This window comes from Hippopotamus amphibius, chromosome 12 (genome assembly GCF_030028045.1).
Source record: "Hippopotamus amphibius kiboko isolate mHipAmp2 chromosome 12, mHipAmp2.hap2, whole genome shotgun sequence".
NCBI classification, from domain to species: Eukaryota; Metazoa; Chordata; class Mammalia; order Artiodactyla; family Hippopotamidae; genus Hippopotamus; species Hippopotamus amphibius.
Genome location: NC_080197.1, coordinates 10,540,386 through 10,558,662, shown reverse-complemented (window position 1 = coordinate 10,558,662; position 18,277 = coordinate 10,540,386). Strand labels below are relative to the sequence as shown.

Sequence of the window (18,277 nt, the reverse complement as noted above, 5' to 3'; positions counted from 1 at the left end):
TTGTATGTATTTTTAGGGACACCTTCATTAATGGCAAATTATGCCGTTGTCCTTTTTGTAGAGATACAGTTTTCCCTTTTAAGAAGGGGAGTTGAAATATACTAAGTATATAAAGCAGCTGTTAGGCAGATGTGGCAAAAATGACGAAGATGGCAGTGTGAACGAGTGTAGTTTGGGAAACGCTATGCCAGGGAAAGTATGATGTGTTGGTTTAGAAACCGGGGCTCACATGTCTTTGCATTCATAGCAGGGAAAGCCTTTCTTAAGAGGGTAGTCTTCAGCAAAGATCAAGGCTGGATGGTGTGGCTGGGTATTCTAGGGTTATGGACTCAGATACCCTGGGTCCAAGTCAGCATCTCCCCTCTGCCCCCTGGAATCTTGGGACAAGTTGGCTTTTCTGAAACTTCATGTCTTGAAACCTGAAACCTAGTACTAATACTCCCTTTACAGGACTTCTTTTTCGGGGTGGGGTGGGGGGAGGTGTTAGGAAATTGGGTCACGACTGTTTTGAGGATCTAGTGCCCTACTAGTCCCAGGAATGCTTCCGTGATGTTTGGTAAGTAATTGTTGAGTAAATATGTACTCAGGATGTTTTGTGAGCTCCAGACATTTTTATGAAGTGTCGAACTCCTAGGAAAGGTGTAATCAATCTCCCCCCTGGTCTGGAGTTCCCCTCCTTGGAGGACTCTGTGTTGAAGCCTCTCTCTGAGTCCTCTGCCTGGGGAAGCCCGGAAGAGCTGTGCCAGCAGATGCGGCCACCGGCGAGTCGCGCAGCGATTTTCCCGCCAGCGGTTCACAAGGCAGGGTCTTTACTTTTAATTTTTAGATTCCCAGATGGCTGCATCAGGTACACAGCTGTCATATTCTGCTCCAGTCTAGATGGCAGCCAGTAGGGCACTTAACTTCAAGTGCATTGGAAAAGCCCTTTCATTTCTAGCCTCTAGCTTTATCAGTCTCCAGAAGGTGAACAATTTGCTTATTAGGATATATCCATTTTTGCTTCACTTGGTAATAAGACATTAATAAATGTACAGCAAGATTTTTATTGCAAAAACCAGTTTAGGTTTAAATGGACTTACACTTTTCTAAGGCGTACTGCTGGTGTGGGGGTGGGGGTTGGTTTGCATCACAGAAGCACAAGCATTGTACTTACACTGAAAAAAACCCACACCATAACAACTCATTTATGTAGCGCAGAGCATGTCTTGGAAATGACTAGGGGCCTTCCCTCCTGTGTCCTCTTAGCTGGAGCACTTTGAAATCATGACTTGAGATTTTCAGGACATACGCAGTTTTTGCCTTGTATGCAAATTTTTAAACACAACTCCACTAAGTTCTAATTCCACTAGGATTCAAGTTATAGTGAATGTTAATTATTTAAAGTGGAGTAAATTGATGGGAAGTAGCAGGATGCAAATAATTACCAAATGGTGATCCTCCTTTGAGGCAAGTTTGCATCCATTTTTGAGCCAACCTTCTAGTAGTAGTTGGTAGAAAACACCTTTTTATTTTCTAACTTGCCTGTGTATCTCGGTTGAATCTTTTTCTAGACCACGTCATGGTGGCCAATTAATAACTGGTATGTTGGAATGCATTTCAGAATGATGAGAGGAGCCTCTGCTCTAGGGGTTTAGGAGTCTGAAATGTTTCTACACTTTGGTGAAACATGCCTGCAACTGGTGCCAGGCCAGTGAGCTACAGGGTGGGTTAGAAGTAAGGCTCACAATGGGTTGAAAAGATCATTGCCTAAGGGAGGGGAAGAAGGCTGACCTGCTGCTCTGTGGAATCCAGATTCAGTATGCTCTACCTAATCTCGTTGGTAAAAACAGTACATTTTTCCATCACTCAAGCTAAGTGGTGCTCAAGTGGCATAGAATCACCTAGATGGTCTGGGAGCCCCACCTCAAGGTTTAGGTGCTGGTAGTCCACAAAGTAGGGAACCACCTCTCCATATAGCAGCACTCACTTGGCAAAAGCAAGTTGAATGGCTTCTAGAGGTGTTTCAGGTGAGGCATTCCCCAGGTCTTTGATAGATCATTTTCAAATCTGGCACTTATTTTGTCCCCTTCTGAAGTAGCGTGTGTCTTTACAAGTGGGTAGGCATTTGGACTAAACAAACAGCCACAGGGGAGAAAGGGGGCAGATCCTTTCTACTTGGAATTTAAGAGGGGACAAAAGGGCCATTTGCTGAAGATGCTGTACTGCTCAATGACAGGGAACCAAAGATGGGACAAGAAAATACTTCAATGTGCTGAAAAGGGAGAGAAACCATAGTGCTACTCAGTCTGAGTCTGGAACTCATGGCCACAGGAAATTTGAAGGGCAGAAAGTTCTCAGCAATTTTGTTTTTCCTCACCCAAAAGAGAATCTACAGGATTATTCAGTCTACAGTTACACACCTTATCTAATTAGATGGCAGAGCGCCAGTTTTTATTTCCAGATTATTCCAAAAGCAAACAGTAGCAACAACATTCTTTTTTAAAATGGCTTTTATTGAGATACTTTCAGGGTTTCTGCAACATTTCTACTTGGAAATCTTCATTTCCAGTTCTTAGGTGGCTAAACTCTTTTCTGTATGCCAACAAGGCCCACTCACACCACCTTAGCAAGGAAGTATACTGATCTTTGTTCAAACGTCCAACCTGGAATGCCCCCACCCCCACCCTGCCCCACTATTTTGCACAAGTCTCACTAGTACTCCAAGTAGGACTCAAGCCCAGGCTAAATTCTTCCTACCTGTTAATTAGGCAGAGCAATTTCAAAACAAATGTGAGGTGGCTTGAATGCAACTGGCATTACTATCCTCAAGAGAAAGACCTTCTCAATGCCGGTTTTTCTGATCTGGTAATCTGTAGCATCTTAATTTGCGGACATCCTGTCCTAAATGTTAGCTGCTATCCACAGAATTTATAATCTGTGTAACGGGTTTAAAATATAAAATAGCTCCATGCCAACCCCAAACACCCTAAAGGTTCTAGTCCATTCTTGTGCTTTCTCCTGTATTGTTTTTGAGAGGCACAACTTTACATTCTAGGGGAAGGTTGGTCAAACACTTATTCCTGGGGAACAAAAGCATTTACAAGATGAGCCTTCTGGGAAGGGTCTTAGCAATCATGGAAACCAGCCACATGAAAGCTCTTCAGGCCCGTGTCCCTGAGAGGTGACTTACCAGCCTCTGCATGGACTGCAGCATCCACCCCATTATAACTGCCAAAAACACTGGCCTAATTCTGCCTCCTTGTAACTTTCTGTTCTGTAGTACGGGGTTGCTCTTGGGGACCTATGCATAGTCAACACACCATACCAGCTCCTTGCATCCCAACAGCCCTCCAAATGTGTGATCTCCAAAGCCTTTTTCTTAATAGCAAGATGGTCGAGAGTTATAACAAAAGCAGGGAGTAGTTGCCTGTTTAGTACAATTGTTCCCATTATAAAGTGAAAACTAACATTTACTTCATTTAGACAAAAGAACACCAGGGCATTAAGATTCTGCTTGCAAACTGATGCTATCTTATGTTTACATCCTTTTATCATAGAGACATTTACATATATAAGCAGGCTCTGCTCCTTAACCAAACGGGAACTGAAAAAACTCAAGGATGTTTATTTTAGCAGTTAAAAAGGAAAAAGACAAGAACCAAACCAAACCAAAGAATTTGCAACAGGTGCCTTGAGAGAAAGCATTCTTTACGCCAATGGCAAACCTTGGTCTTCCACGTCTCCTCAGTGGCTGTGCCTCCATCTCTGAAGAAAGAGCCATGGCATCAACCAGCATAACACGTGACGGACACACAGGACTATAACGTGTAATAAAGCAAATATTTACATTAAGCACAATACAGCAATTTATTTAGATGCTTAAAATGAATACAAAGGGAAATAAAGATCACAAAATTATACATACTACAACAGTGTGTCATATATTAGATGGTATAAATGAATACACCAGGGTGGTGTTGAACTAAAGATAAAACTAAATATCCAAAAGGCAGCACTCATTGATTTGCTGCTTCAACACAACACACTTTCATACAGATCTAAAAGGTGTCAAAATTAGTAGCTGCAAAGTCAATTCTTGCATGTGATTTTAGCTTAAAAGATTTCAGAAAACATCTGAAATACCAGTTTTTTGTCAGCTGTAATGTCAAGGATATTCAGAACAAGAAAAATTCTATAATACAAGAGAGTCCAGATATATATCTTATGTGGCTGGCCTCTGTTGCGAGATTGTACAAGGTTATGTGCAAAAACTAAGTCTGTCCCGAGGTCCACACTAGCGTAGTTTCAGGATTTTGCTAGGTCAACTAGATACAGCGCTTATTAACACAGCAAGGGCAACACTAAAAAAAAGAAACAAATCTATGATGGGTACACAATAACAATATCATAAGCATCACTTGAATAGGTCTAAAAGACTGTACAAATATACATTTCAACTATTCAGAATGAATACATGAAAAAAAAATTGATTTCCCCAAAGTCTACTATACACATTGGACTGGTAGCTTGTATGTTGGCCCTACACTACCATCTGAATCAGGAGAATGCTTCTCAAGGACATCCAACCACACATTTCACAGAGGGAAAAATGTTGAGAAGGCAGATAAAATAAACCTCTGCTTTTTCTCGTGTGCGTTCATGAGCCACCAGCTTATTGGTTTTTCACATTTAGTTACCGTGTCTGTCACAGCACGTTCTAAAGCAAGATCAGCCAATCGTGTGTTATAGACTTAGAAATAACCACTGGGATCGGAGTGGCCACATGTCCCCACAGCCTGATGACCCAGCACTCAAAAGGCAGTACCAGTTAGAATATAGCTTTGCAGTCATACTGAAAGGAGAACAGAGTTCCAGGCTGCAGCATTTGTCGCCAGTGCCAGAGAACCTGGCCCTTAAGCCTGCTGGCTGCTCAGTTTAACTCCGGTCAAGCTGCCATGCATCGGCTCAGCTACGCCATCAGTCATGTTGTCAAATTGCTCCCCATCCTCACTGTCAATTGTGCTATTCTGCCACTCAATCTGTGGGTTGGATAAGCGCTCATCATTTTCAGTTGCATTCTTCCACTGTGACTGGTCCTTGGACCAAAACCCTTCAACTTTTCCATAGGAACTATTCTTCCATTTCAACTGCTCTCTCTCACCTTGCATGGTAGCCTTTTTTTGGGCAGCTGGCTTACTGCTCCTTGCATCTTCACTCTGGGAAGACTCATCGGACCAGGTTCCTGTTTTCATCTCACATGTGTTGTCCTCAAAGTCTGACACCTGTTGGGAACCAGGGCCGCTCTCAGACGGAGAAGCACCATCTTTCCACTCAACAACATCATCCTGTTCCACCTCACTATCAGAGGCATCATGCATTAGTTTGGTTGGTTCCTCAGTCAAATGAATAGTTTCATATTTTGAACCATCCTCCTCTTTTTGGTCTAGCTTCTCAGATTCTAAAGCATCCTCAGAAATTACCTTCTGTATGTGTTCCTCTGGGTTATCATTAGGGATTTTAGGCTCAACTTCAAAAACAGGGTCAAAAGGGCTATCACTTCCATTGGATTCGTCTTCTAAATTTTCAAAACTGTCTGAGGAACTGTCATCTTCCTTCCCAAGGTTGAGCTTTTTGTCGGCAGTTTTACTAGCGTTGACTCTAGAATCCTTCTCATCATGATTTTCAAACAGCCACTCGGCATCAAAATCCATCTCATGCTTAACTTTGTTTAATTCTTTCATGTTGAAGCCCAGTAACACACCAGGCTTGTACTTTTCACAGTCTCGGACACACTTCTTCCTCTTGTTACTAAAATGGGAAGCAATGTCACTCTTCCACAACCATAAACTGGCCGCCAGCTTTTCAATTTCTCTCCTGGTGGGATAGGGTTGTTTGTTGAAATATTTTGTTAGGAAGCTTTTCCTGGCCTCATAGGAATCATCTTCATGACCCTTGGGGTCTAAAGCTAATACAACAGGCTCCTCAGGCTTCTCTTCAAAGAAGCTGGGCGAATCGCTATCATCATCTAACTTTCGCTTTTTCAGCAAGGGAAATTCCATTTGCTCGTAAGTGCGCTTCACAGGTGCCAGGCCTGGTGACTGGTTAAGCCGAGAGGGTGCATTTGTCTTATCTTGGCCGTTCTGGGTCTTTCCAACACCCCTGCAGTGAACCAGATGCAGAGTGATGGTCGAGGCGGTCATGTTGCTGGTATACACACCAAGGCAGTGGATGCATTTGTAGGTGAGCTTTTTCTCCACTGGGTGAACCGTCTGAATAACTTGGTGCCTCTCTCGTAAGTGATGTGCAAGTGCATCAGATATGGGTCCTTTCAGGATTGAAAAACAAAGAGGGCAAAGGGTTTTTCCAACATCTTTTTTATAGGGCACTGCAGCTTGAGGTGAACTTTTAACAGGGATATCTGCCTTCTCCTGAACTTTTGGCTGTGGCTTTGGAGGGACTGGAGGGTTATTTTGGGCATGGTAAGCAACAGATTCAGCAGGGGCATCCCTCAGGTTGTACGTGGTTACAAGGAGATGGATGTTAGTGTGACTACCCTGCTGCAATGTCAAATCAAAACTCAGAGTAGAATCTGTTTTAGGTCCCATCTCTTCGTCAATGTGAACCATCCGCATGTGTGCCGCCATCTTTTCCACATCATTGAACGTTGAACGGCAATATGGACAAGACAGACCATGAATTAACATATGGTTGAGCAGAGTGTCTGTGGGCAAATAGCGATTACAGTAGAGGCATTTGCTAGTAAAATTGTGTATTTTCATAATGTAGTTGGCTACTGCTGGGACTTTCTCAGCTTTATGTTCTTTTTCGAAGTGCACACTATAGACATTTTCAGGAAAAAGCTCATTACAGATCGTACATATTTTCCACTTCTGAGTTGAGGAAGTATTGGGTGGGGGAGGGCCAGTGGCAGCTGCAGTAGGTTTGGAACTGGACTGACCTAATACTCTGGATGCCTGTGACTGGGAGAGGGAAGGAGACTTTAACTGGCCCGTTGAGAGAGACGAAGCATTTGGAGACTGCAGCGAGTATCTTGCCGGTGCCTGGGTCCTCTGTTCTGACCCAAGTCCGTAAGATCTTCCATTTCCACTTGGAAGTAACTGCTTCACAGACTGAGACTGCTGAGGGATGGAAACTGGTGCATTGCCACCTAGACCCAGTCTCATTGACTGACCAACGCCATAGCCCTGGCCTACAGATTTGACTCCATAGTTGTTCTGCTGTAGGTGAACATTGGACATCATGTTGACCCCTGTAGAATTTAAGTTAGGCTTTGGTATTGAGAGTCGATTCACCATCTGCTGTGATGGCAAAGACCGGACGTTTCCAGAAGCGAGGGAACCAATTCTTGATTGGAGGCCCATACCCTTCTTCTCTTGAGGTTTGGGAGCAATTAGCATCAAGGGTTTGGATCGGGGAACCACCACATTTGTGTGTCCAATCATGGCAGTGACCTGATAGCCTATGCGTTCGTGGTCTTCAATGACATGTTGTACCAAAGCTTCATAGGACTTTGGCATGAAAAGGCATCGCTTGCAGTGAATACTACTTTCTTCCCGGGCATTTGCGCCTAAGGGGACTGCACCATTGAGTGATTTTTCTCCTGCCTTTGCTATGTAAGGTGCTGCCACATGCTGAAAATGTTCCCTGTAAATGTGCTTCCTAACTATTTCATAAAGAGGATCTCGGTAAGTGCACTTCTTACAGTAATAAACAGCTTGCTCTACACTGTCAGCCTGCTTAGGTTTAAGGCCATCACTTTTGCTTTTATCTTTGAAAGTGCTGAGGCTGCTACTTGGAGCGCTGGCGTTTGGAGCATGAAATATTTTAATGTGTGTTTCCAAAGTCTTTTTGTCTGCATTGAAGGTACAGTAGGGGCAATTAAGGAGAATCCTATTTTCAAAGTCTTCACTATGGACATTCCGGAAATGACTTTTGTAGGCAGAGAAAAATTTTGATGAAAATGGGCAAGCGCTGCAGCAGAAAGGTTTTGTCCGATAGTCCTAAAGAAAAGACAAAAACTGGAATCAGAATGTCACTTCAGATAAGCAGTAATAGGTTTTAGATCTTTTTCCCCCAGACAGTCTTTAAGAGATACAATGCTATTTTTAAAACTGAAACTGTGTAACACATTGATTTGAGTATAATTTTTTCCTTTTGCAAAAGGCAAAGTAAATGTATAAAATATTAACTCAAATGAGAAAGCTGTTTTAAACTAAACACTTGTTTTGGTATTGCAGTGTAAATAAAAACTCCAAAGTTCTTCCTCAGTGTTTTTAGAAAAGACCAGAGTCACATTTGCTCATTGGTTTTAGAGAAACCAAAGACAAATGGCTTCAAGATAAACATTTTATAGTTAGAAAGGACAAGGATAAGCTAGGTGGAATCATTACAATTACTCTGTGAATTGGTAAGTTGCTGAAGGCTTCAGATTCACTATATAGTAAAACTCAGGGCCCATAATGTTCTAGTGCAATTAGGCAGTATGATGTACAGACACATGGTTGATCCTCCCCATTACGGAAAAATTTTCATAGAAAAAAGGGCACATCTTCAAAAATCTCAAACATCTTTCCCCTCTGATTGAAGCAGAGTGTATATTCAGGTTTCACTGAGATCAAAACACTACTGATTTGAAAAGCTGGCTTTCTTCTACAAGTCATGCTATTCCTTCTTCTCAAGCAAGAGCAGCTTCAAAAGAAGTACTGAAGTGACAGCTGCTTTGATGCAAATTAAGAAATTAAATACAAGTTTCCTACAGACTGTGAAGAATGCGAGGAATTAAAAAGCCAACAGAGTAAAGCATTAGAGAATATACTGGTATCAAAGAGCAACTTACAGAACTATGCTCATTAACATCTGTGTAGTTGGTCCTTTGAAGATAGGTGAAACAAGTTTGCTGAGAGGTGATCTTTTTTCCCCTAGAAACCTACCTTGTTTCAGATACTGGTTTGGACCAAAATGAAATACTCTGCTTTTCCTTAAAGCTCAACCCTTCTTTAGCATTTGTAAAACTGAATTAACTAAGTGATGTGTTCCATTGGAAAGCTTTCCTATTTTAAGACTGATGGTTAATATCCTTTTCCTGGGGTATTACTAAGAAAGAACCAGATGACTATATTATCAAATTTCTGAGGTGGATTTTAAAAGTACTGACTCCCTGCCAAGTATGTTCCAATCGATGAACAGATCAATAATCCAGAATTACAATCACTACTGAAATAAATAATGGTACGGTTTGAATTGACAATCACTTCTCCCTGTGGAAAAAAGCATGGCCTGTAACTCCTTCTATTTCTGTTATTATCGTCGCCTGTTGATACTTGCTGGCATTGCTGGCACCTTTGTTTACCTAATACTGCTTTAAATTCTAATTTGTAAAAATTAAGCTGCACCACTCTGCCATCCTACAGAGCCACCTATCCCACCCCCCACATGCTGGCTTAGGCTACCCATAGAGGGTGGGTGACAACACAGATGTGTAAGAAAACTTGAATGGAAGAAAGAGTCCTGTCTTCCCCTCTCTAGAAAAAACAAGGATTGTAATACACAAAAATGATGAATACTCTAAATGAACAGAATGCTGGAGGGAACATTTTAGAATTAGAAGAAACAAAATATTTTTGATGGGGGTTAGGGGAGGAAAGGGGAATGCTGGTATGCAGTGGGCTTCACAACTGTTAAGTAACAAACTTTCCTATTCTTCTTACACTTGAAGTTTCAATATGGTGACAAAAAACACCAAAGGTTCTTCCTAGTTTTCCCTACCTTTTAGGAAAATAGGAAACAATCAATTTTAACACTTCCCACATTAGGCTGTTGCCTACAAACAATGCAACACTATGAAAGATCTAGAACTGAAGAGGGAGGATGCTGCCTTTTGGAGAAGTCTCCTGTGCCACTTACCTGATTTTTTGTAAGTGAAGGGTCCCATAGTCCTACATCCTCCCATGTAGTGTTTTTCAAATAAAAGTCATTAGGCTCAAACTGTTTAAAGTCCTAGAAAACAGTGAAAGAAGTTTCAAAAACATAGTATCAAGTCTAGCTCAACTTTACATACAAATCCGATCTCTAACTAGGGTTGGGGAGATGCACAGGAAAGTCTACACCACCAAGAACTAAACTAGGAGCGATAAGGTTCTTAGGAAATACAAAAGGCCATGTGGATGTTACTTTGAATATTTTATATCAACTAAACATCCTCCTACTGGTCCAAAGAAACCACTGGAAGTTCTAAGTAAAAAATTCAGCCACATATTAATATCAAAGCACCCTTCGTATAAGTACTGTAATTCTCAGTCGTAATATTAGAATAATGGAGGGCAAGAGCAACGTTCACTTATAGTACTACAGATGTGATATGCTCGTTCTGTGCAAGAAAAATCTTTTATGGGGGATTGGGGTGGACTGGAACGAAAACTCAGGATTTCTAAACCCCCAAAAGAGGAAAGCTATTCAAAGAAAGCAAGTAGTATTATGTTAAATTTACACTCTTGTGTAAAAATTTGATTCCCCCCACTCTGAGATAGGAACACAAAAAGTTTTATGGTAAAACTCCTCTTATTCCTAAAAGGTTCACAGTTTAGTGTGGAAAATCAAGTACACATATATTCCAGAGTATGTCGTAGGTATGGTAATGGCAGGAACAAATCAAATGCAGGACAGAAAAGGTACCTTTAACATTTGCATTTTTTATTACTGTGAAGATCACCCCACTGCATGGGAAGTAAATGGACTGTTCCATCAGGCAGATCTACCTGAACTTGAGGGACTGGAGTGAACTTCCACACCAGGGACAACACAACTAGAGAAACCCACTTCTGAGAAGCTTCAGTCTTCATGATATACCTCTAGAGTAGGATTAGAAGGAACCAGGAAAAGAAAACCTGCTGCATGAAGGAAATTGCTTTTTTACTTTCAATTCCATCCAAACATTTGCTGAGAGCCTGTTATGTGCCCAGCACTGTGCTAGGTGCTGAGGATACAGAGATGGACAAGGTAGTTATGGTCCCTGGCCAGCTGGAACTTAAAAGGCTAGTGGGGAAAAAAGCTTTAACATTTCTTTCCAATCAGAGGTTGCTGATCAACTAACCACAAAGACCTGGAGTAATGAGATCTAGAAGAGGAGACCACTGCACTGGCTATCCCACAGGGCTGTTAATAAAGCTCGTAGAATAAAAAGGCTAGAAAAACAGCTTGCAAAGTCCAAACTGTTACCGGGGAAGATAATAACCTACGATGGGTCAAAAGGGCCAACAAATGCTCAAATCCCAAGGAAAGAGACAACAAGCACCCAAACCACCATGCCTCGACAGTCAGAAGGTCAGCCAGAACACTCAGGCACATCAGAATGAGAACAGGCTATGGAGTCCAACAGACAGACCCTGCCACATGCTCAGTTGTGAGGTGGACCTACTTCTTTACTGGTTCTTCATCTGTAAATGGGAGATAAGAATTCCTACATCCCCCAGGGATTGTTTTAAGTATCTGAATTTAGAGACCATTTTAAAGCACCTAGTAAAAAATGACTGATGTGCTACTTTCTCAGTGGTAACTGCTTTTGCTTCAGGATGCAAAGATGAAAAAGCCCATTTCAGGGAGAAGGGAACAAGTTAGGCTAATTGAGAAAGCTCTGGCAAAGCTAATGCTGCAGTTAAAATTCAGAATCACACTTAAGAATTAACGATCCTGGCCACTGACACAAAATAATGGATCAGAAGCTGAGTCATGTAAAATTGAAAAATGACATGCTACTTACTTCTATGTGTTCTTTACAGTATTCCAACCCAATGTCACTAAGTATTTTTTTCACAGTTTTCCGGGCTTTTCTTAAACTGCCAAGATTGTTGACAGGAAGTTGGAACATAGTTTCTATTGGAAAAAAAAATTTAAGTCAAGTCAAAACATGTACAACTTGTAATAATTACTAATTCCACTGATGGTAGGATCACAAACCCTGACCCAGTCTGACAAAAAAGGTAAGCAGATATCCTTATCCAGTATGTTCTGAATACTTAAAGCAGGCAGGCAAAATAAGTACTCTCTGATCTTTTCTATTTTTATCAGGACATTTTATGTTATAGATAACATGAATCTAGTGTGGCACAATTCTGATTAGACTTTTAAAAAACTAGTTTGGTAATGGACTTATACAAAGTTGAGAATTAGGTCTATATACCAACCAATTACTTTAAAATCAAGTGTGAGTGCTTTTCTTCTTGTGATGCTGAACCTCTGAAAACAGAAAAATGTTCACCATTTCAGCATCATTACCATATAATTGAGTGCCAGGGAAAATAAGTTTTTGTTGTCTGGGAACTATCCTGCATGTTGCTATGGTATCCTTAGGTTTCTGCACACTACCCAAACTAAAGACAAGAATGGCTGTGTAACCTGCCCCCCAGCCATCAATACACGTGGACGAAGGCACTCAACTCATACCATGGAATGAATGCTGAGATGGGGAAAGCTGGACACTCAGCGTCAGAGCAAATAACTGTGATAGATTTTAGGGGATCCTTTTGAAAAATGAAAAGCTTATGTGTGTATGAGGGAATTGAAAAATTATTTAAATGACCCAATACATTAAAGTAGAAATTTAGATCCACTTTCCCAAGTTCCTTAAAAACAGAGGTTAAGAAAATAAAATTAATAAAACTTGGGCAGCTGAGAATTTGTATGGCTTCCAATGTGACCATAAATGTTTCCTACAAAATAGTGTAAAAACTTATCATTGGCTTAATAACCCAAATAAATTTTGCAGGACATAAAGTAGTTCTAAAAATCAGAAACAGGCAGAAACAAAAGCCAATGCATCAGGATTTAAAATTTAGTATTCAATACATGCAAATCTGGTTTTCTAATTAATAAAGGCTGTCACTCTATGATACCACTACCATCTGTAAACCACAATCATAAAGTCAACTAATCCAAATGTAATAAGATATCATATTACCTCACTTATTATTCTAATCCAAAAATCAATACTAACTATGAAAAATGGAGGGGAAAAAAACAAACAAAAAAACCCCCAAAAATGAAGCCTACCTAAACCCCCCAGCAACTTCTAGAAATTCTAAATCTGGATATGTTACCAGAACTTAGTATACTTGAGGCCAAAAGAGGATTGCAGTTCACTGAAAGACACATCCCCAGGATGGAACTCCTAGTTATGAAAGAAGCATGGCTATGGTGCCCTCTGCACTTCCTGCCATCTAACAATCTGCATACTATTTAGTTAACAGATTTAGAAGTCAGTTCTGATACAAATTATGTGCATTCAAGGCCAAATCCATTATTCCTTGTGGAAATTTTATTGCTAAATTGTTCTGGACCATCTTTTTGATGGCTAAAAAAAAAAATCAGTTGCTTAATAAATTGATTAAAAAGAAAAAAACTAGGTTCCCACAAACTAGGTCATTTAGAGAGAACGACCTGATAGGAAAATGTTTCAGAAATGTAAGAAAAATGTTTCAGAAACATAGGAAGAATTATAGGCTAATTCTGAAGAGACCAGGCATCAACATGAATGTCCATAAACACCCAATTCTGAGAAGAGACATCTTGTTTCTCCATTCATTTCACAAACTCTCCCTGGGCCAAAATCCAGTTCTTTTGGAACTTCTCCTGTTAATCCTGTTTCACTTCAGAGCAGAGACGTGCCTCAAAGGCAGCCCTTTCTGGTTTTCCCTGCCTCCTGGATGAGCAGCTCAACATCTCAAGAAAACAAACACACAAAGATTTGGAAATGTCGCCACCATTCTACATACAAAACATCCTAGGGAGTCAAACTGCAGCTCAGGATAAAGGAAAACCCAGTTTCCTGTGGAAAATACCAGGTGTTCTAAGTGCCCACCCACAGCTAACAAAGCTGTTTTAAGACCTCCAAGTGAAGCACCTCACTGCTTCATTGTACCCAATTTATTTACCCACAGTTCTGAAAAAGAAAGAATATGCTCATAAGGGAGCTTAGTTAAAAAAACTTATTTATAAAAGGATATTTCAGCCATAGAATAAATCTTGAGTTTACTTGAGTTGAATTAAACAGGTTTATAAATACTGACACTGCTTATTGGAAAATGCTACAAAAAATGGTTATTTGTTCTATAATTAGATAAGAGGAACCCAAGTTACAGCGGGACTTTCCCGGCAGTCCAGTCAATAGTTAAGAATTGTGCTTCCACTGCAGGGGGTGAGGGTTTAATCCCTGGTTGGGGAACTAAGATCTCCCAGGTGTGTGCAGTGCATTGAAAGATACAGAATATTCTGAGTTAAGATTATAATTGTCTTAACTGTCTTCATAAGCAGATTTCTGACATTTCTAATGATCTTGGGAATTCCATCACCTGCCCCTTTCCCCGGATGGAGATACCCTCCACGGAGGCCATTTCCAAGATTTTGTCCATCTGGAGCTAGAATAACACATTCACATGTGTTAGCATCCGCAAAAGCATTTAAAGATTATTCTGATTTTTTTGCTTATTAAGTAAAGCACTTTTCTCAGTATATAAAGCTGGTATAGAGTATAGGAATATACTAAACAAAGAAGGCCCCCTCCTACTCCCATTCCCCATTTCCTATGTATACCTGAGCTTTTCTATGCCTGTTAACAAGCCAAAGATTCCTTGAAAGTCTCCAACAAACTCTTATCAGTTAATGTTAGAATCATTATGAGTGATAAGAAAAAGAACTCAAGGGCCCTATGTTGTTCTTCTTTCAGCCCACCACTTGCTGTTAAGAAACAACTTCAAACCAACAGCTGCCTTCAGTGTTCACTGATGTTATCTATTTGATACTTGTTTAAAAAATGATTACAAGACACTGGCCTCTTCCTTGCCCCTTCGAAGTCGCTGAGTTTGAAATCTGGACCAGGGGCCCACACCTTCGTATTTACTCTGTTCTTAATTGAAGGGTAAGGACAGAGTAAATAGGAAGTTGATTGCCTGAGATTAAGGAGTGTTCCTCACTTTTCAATATAAAGAGCTGAAAACAAACATAATCATTACTGAGGGAGGAAGATGCCTTACAATAACGTCAAAAATTGTCTAGAGACAGGCATTGAAAGGAATGCAGAGGGATGGGCTTTCTTTCCAGATTTGTCCCCAGTGGCTAAACCTTTCTCTTGAGCCTCCTTGGCTATCAGAATGGCCACTTTCACCAGGTCAGCACCATTTTCCCAATACCAAGGAGAGCTCCCTTCAGCCAAATCATAAACTTCTCAGCTCATGGCACAAAAAAGGGAAAAATATCCAACTGAACAAACAAAACCATTGTTCATCTGTTCATCAATCATTTTTGGAGCACTCTGCCCATTAATGTGCTAGAAATAGAAAGCTGACCAGGACACAGTTCTTCCCCTTCAACAGTCCATCGCTTCTAGGGTATACAGCAGGCACTGGGTCACTGGAGTCAAGAAGATGCTTGCTTCTCCCTGCCCAACTTCCCTTTGGAACCACTCCTGCCGCAGTGGATGTGCTGTCAGTTAAGAGGCCCTTCCTCCATTAGAGCAGAGTGTGTATGACACAAGTTAACCAATTAGTGTTCTATCTCTTGTAGACAATGATTAGTACAGACTTGGACATGTACCCCAAACAGGGCTGAGAGTGAGAATGAGAAAAGCACAGAAAGGGAAATACTTCTCTTGATACTGCTTAAGGTCCTCAATCCAGCTGTGCCTGAAAGATAGCCCCCTTGAACCATCCTTTCCCCAAACTTTTTATAAACAAGAATACACGATCATTTTTTCTTAAGTTTTGGCTCATGTTACTTGCAACCAAAAGTTTTGGTAGACCCACTGAGACACAGAAGAGGCAGTGAATAAGAAAGAGGGAAGATGGGGAATTTTATGCAAAATAATTGTGAATTGGAACTAGTAGGAAGAATAGGAAATTTGTCAGGAAGATATACTGAAGGAGGCATTGGGCCCTAGTTTCCTTAATCAAAAACAAAAACACTGTATGGAAAGAATGAAACACTGTAAATTCTAAAAGATCTGGGGGAAAGCTCAAACCCATTAACAGTGGAGTTAACATTTGCAAGTGTTTTACTAACTGAAGTTAAGTAACTTTTGGTTAAGCATATGCTACCTGATGAACTAGACTTAAATCGTCAATTATTGAGAAGTATTTAAATTCACTGTTTAATAATTCAGCCACATTCCTTATCAATCTCTGCAAAATTATACCCACAGCTACTGATCAGGGCCAAAATATTAAAGTTTTACTCATAATCCTGGCCAAATTCCCACTCAGAAAGCAAGCATCAGATGGCCGAAATGAAAATCTGAGATTTGTAGCCATGATGACTTAAAATCATATAAATTATACCTATACATAAGACTGATCAAATACATGTACCTCTTTTCTCACCAAATATAAAAAGCAAAAAAATACTCCTTTATACCATGTACAAAGAGGGAAAATAAAGGCAGCGAGAACCAATCTCATGAGGAAATATCTATAGGCTGAAACTATAGAGGACTGTACAAGGATGATTGATATGTCAATGACTGTGAACTTTATTTAGGCAAAGAGGTCATTAACTGAGAAGCATAATCATAATCATTTACGAAACAAAAGCTCTGCCAAAAGGCTTGAATCTAGTCAGGTGCTGTACTCAGGCTCATCTGGGTCAGGAAGATGGAGGGGAACCCAATAGATGACAGTGCTAGTTTAGCAGGCTGAAGGCAAGATTTGCAGGACCTAATATAGCAATAGTCAAAGGAGCTTGTCTGTGTGTCGCAGTCCCTCTGCAAAGTCACCATATCAAGGATGGCATCATTTAGTCCCTGTTTTTAGGGGTAGAAGAAAAGCATTTGTAACTGTACCATAAGAAAGTAAAAACAACAACAATCCCCCCCCCCCCCCATAAAACCCAATCTTGGACTCCCCTGGTGACGCAGTGGTTAAGAATCTGCCTGCCAATGCAGGGGACACGGGTTCAAGCCCTGGTCTGGGAAGAGCCCACATACTGCAGAGCAATGAAGGCCGTGCGCCACAACTACTGAGCCTGAGTGCCACAACTATTGAAGCCCGTGCGCCTAAAGCCTGTGCTCCGCAACAGGAGAAGCCCAGGCACTGAAACGAAGGGTAGCCCCTGCTGGCCGCAGCTGGAGAAAGCCCATGTGAAGCAAGGAAGACTCAGTGCAGCAAAAAAATTAATTAAAACAAAACAATCTTAAACCTCTGACTAGGCACAGATAATCAAGCCAGGTGAAAAAAGTCTCCAAATCAAACTTCTACAGACTGTATTTTAAATGACTGCAAGTATGGCTCTAGCATGGCATTTTCCAGTATACAAATTCTTCATAGTTTTAAGTGCATTCTTATATGTTTCAAGTTTCTAATAAGAACACATGGTGCTGGGACTTCCCTGGCAGTCCAGTGGTTAACACTCTGTGCTTCCAATGCAGGGGGGCATCGGGGGTTCAATCCCTGGTCGGGGAACTAAGATCCCACATACATGCCGCTCAGTGAGGCAAAAAAACAAAACAAAACAAAACAAAATATGGTGCTAATTTACCATGCCAGAAAATACAGAAGTAAATATGATAGTGTGTCTGTCCTAGTTTCCATCACCTGCAAGCATTAACTCTGCTACTTTCTAGTATTTGGGAACTGAAATTTGAACATATACCAGAATGACAACTACTGCATCAGTTATATTGTGAATGCAAATCTAGAATTTTCATAGAAAAAAGTTTCTAACATTGTACTGAAAGCCAGACCAGGATAGGTACTTTTTTTCCTGGTAAAACCAAAGCACAAGTTACTTAGACTAAACCAGTGGTTCCACCACTCCACCTGACCTTAAAGGTGTGAAATTCTTGTTTTTAAAGAAATCTTAGTTGAAATATAAAAAAGATAAAAACTGGAGGGAGGGGCTCAGGTTGATGGAAAGAGGAAGAAGGAAAAGTTCTCTATTTCCAAGTAGCTCCTTGAAATAGTTACTTGTCTCAACTAAGCTCACAATGCAAATTTATGCCAAGCTGGCAGACTACTGAAATGTAGAATTTTGGACCAAGTGGAGAGTCAACCAAAGCATGAAGTTTGATGGCTATAGCAGAATTCCAACAGTTTACTGAAAATCTCCCCTAAATAAAATTACAGTCTGATCAGAATATGGTTATAGGAAGCCCACAGTAAGCCTAAGGATTAGAACATAGTTTATACTGTTGTTTTTTTAAACATTTCTATATTAAAACTGTAACGAAAAATACAGCCACTCTGAAAATGCCTTTTTGGTAGGGGGTGGGGGAGAATCAAAGGCTGGAAATGATGTC

The 18,277-nt window shown here is 40.7% G+C and overlaps 1 protein-coding gene across 3 annotated transcripts in view; it reads right to left on the bottom strand.

Moving 5' to 3' along the window:
* Positions 1-3,821: 3,821 nt before the first annotated feature.
* ADNP (activity dependent neuroprotector homeobox) overlaps positions 3,822-18,277 on the bottom strand; it is a 30,917-nt gene continuing 16,461 nt past the window's right edge. For all 3 annotated transcript variants that reach the window (XM_057701925.1, XM_057701926.1, XM_057701924.1), the window contains 3 exons: positions 11,756-11,868; positions 9,904-9,996; positions 3,822-8,000 (listed from right to left, as the gene is read on the bottom strand). In XM_057701925.1, coding sequence (XP_057557908.1) covers positions 4,893-8,000; positions 9,904-9,996; positions 11,756-11,863 — 3,309 coding nt within the window. In that variant the 5' untranslated portion in view covers positions 11,864-11,868 and the 3' untranslated portion in view covers positions 3,822-4,892. The remainder of the gene's footprint in view (positions 8,001-9,903; positions 9,997-11,755; positions 11,869-18,277) is intronic.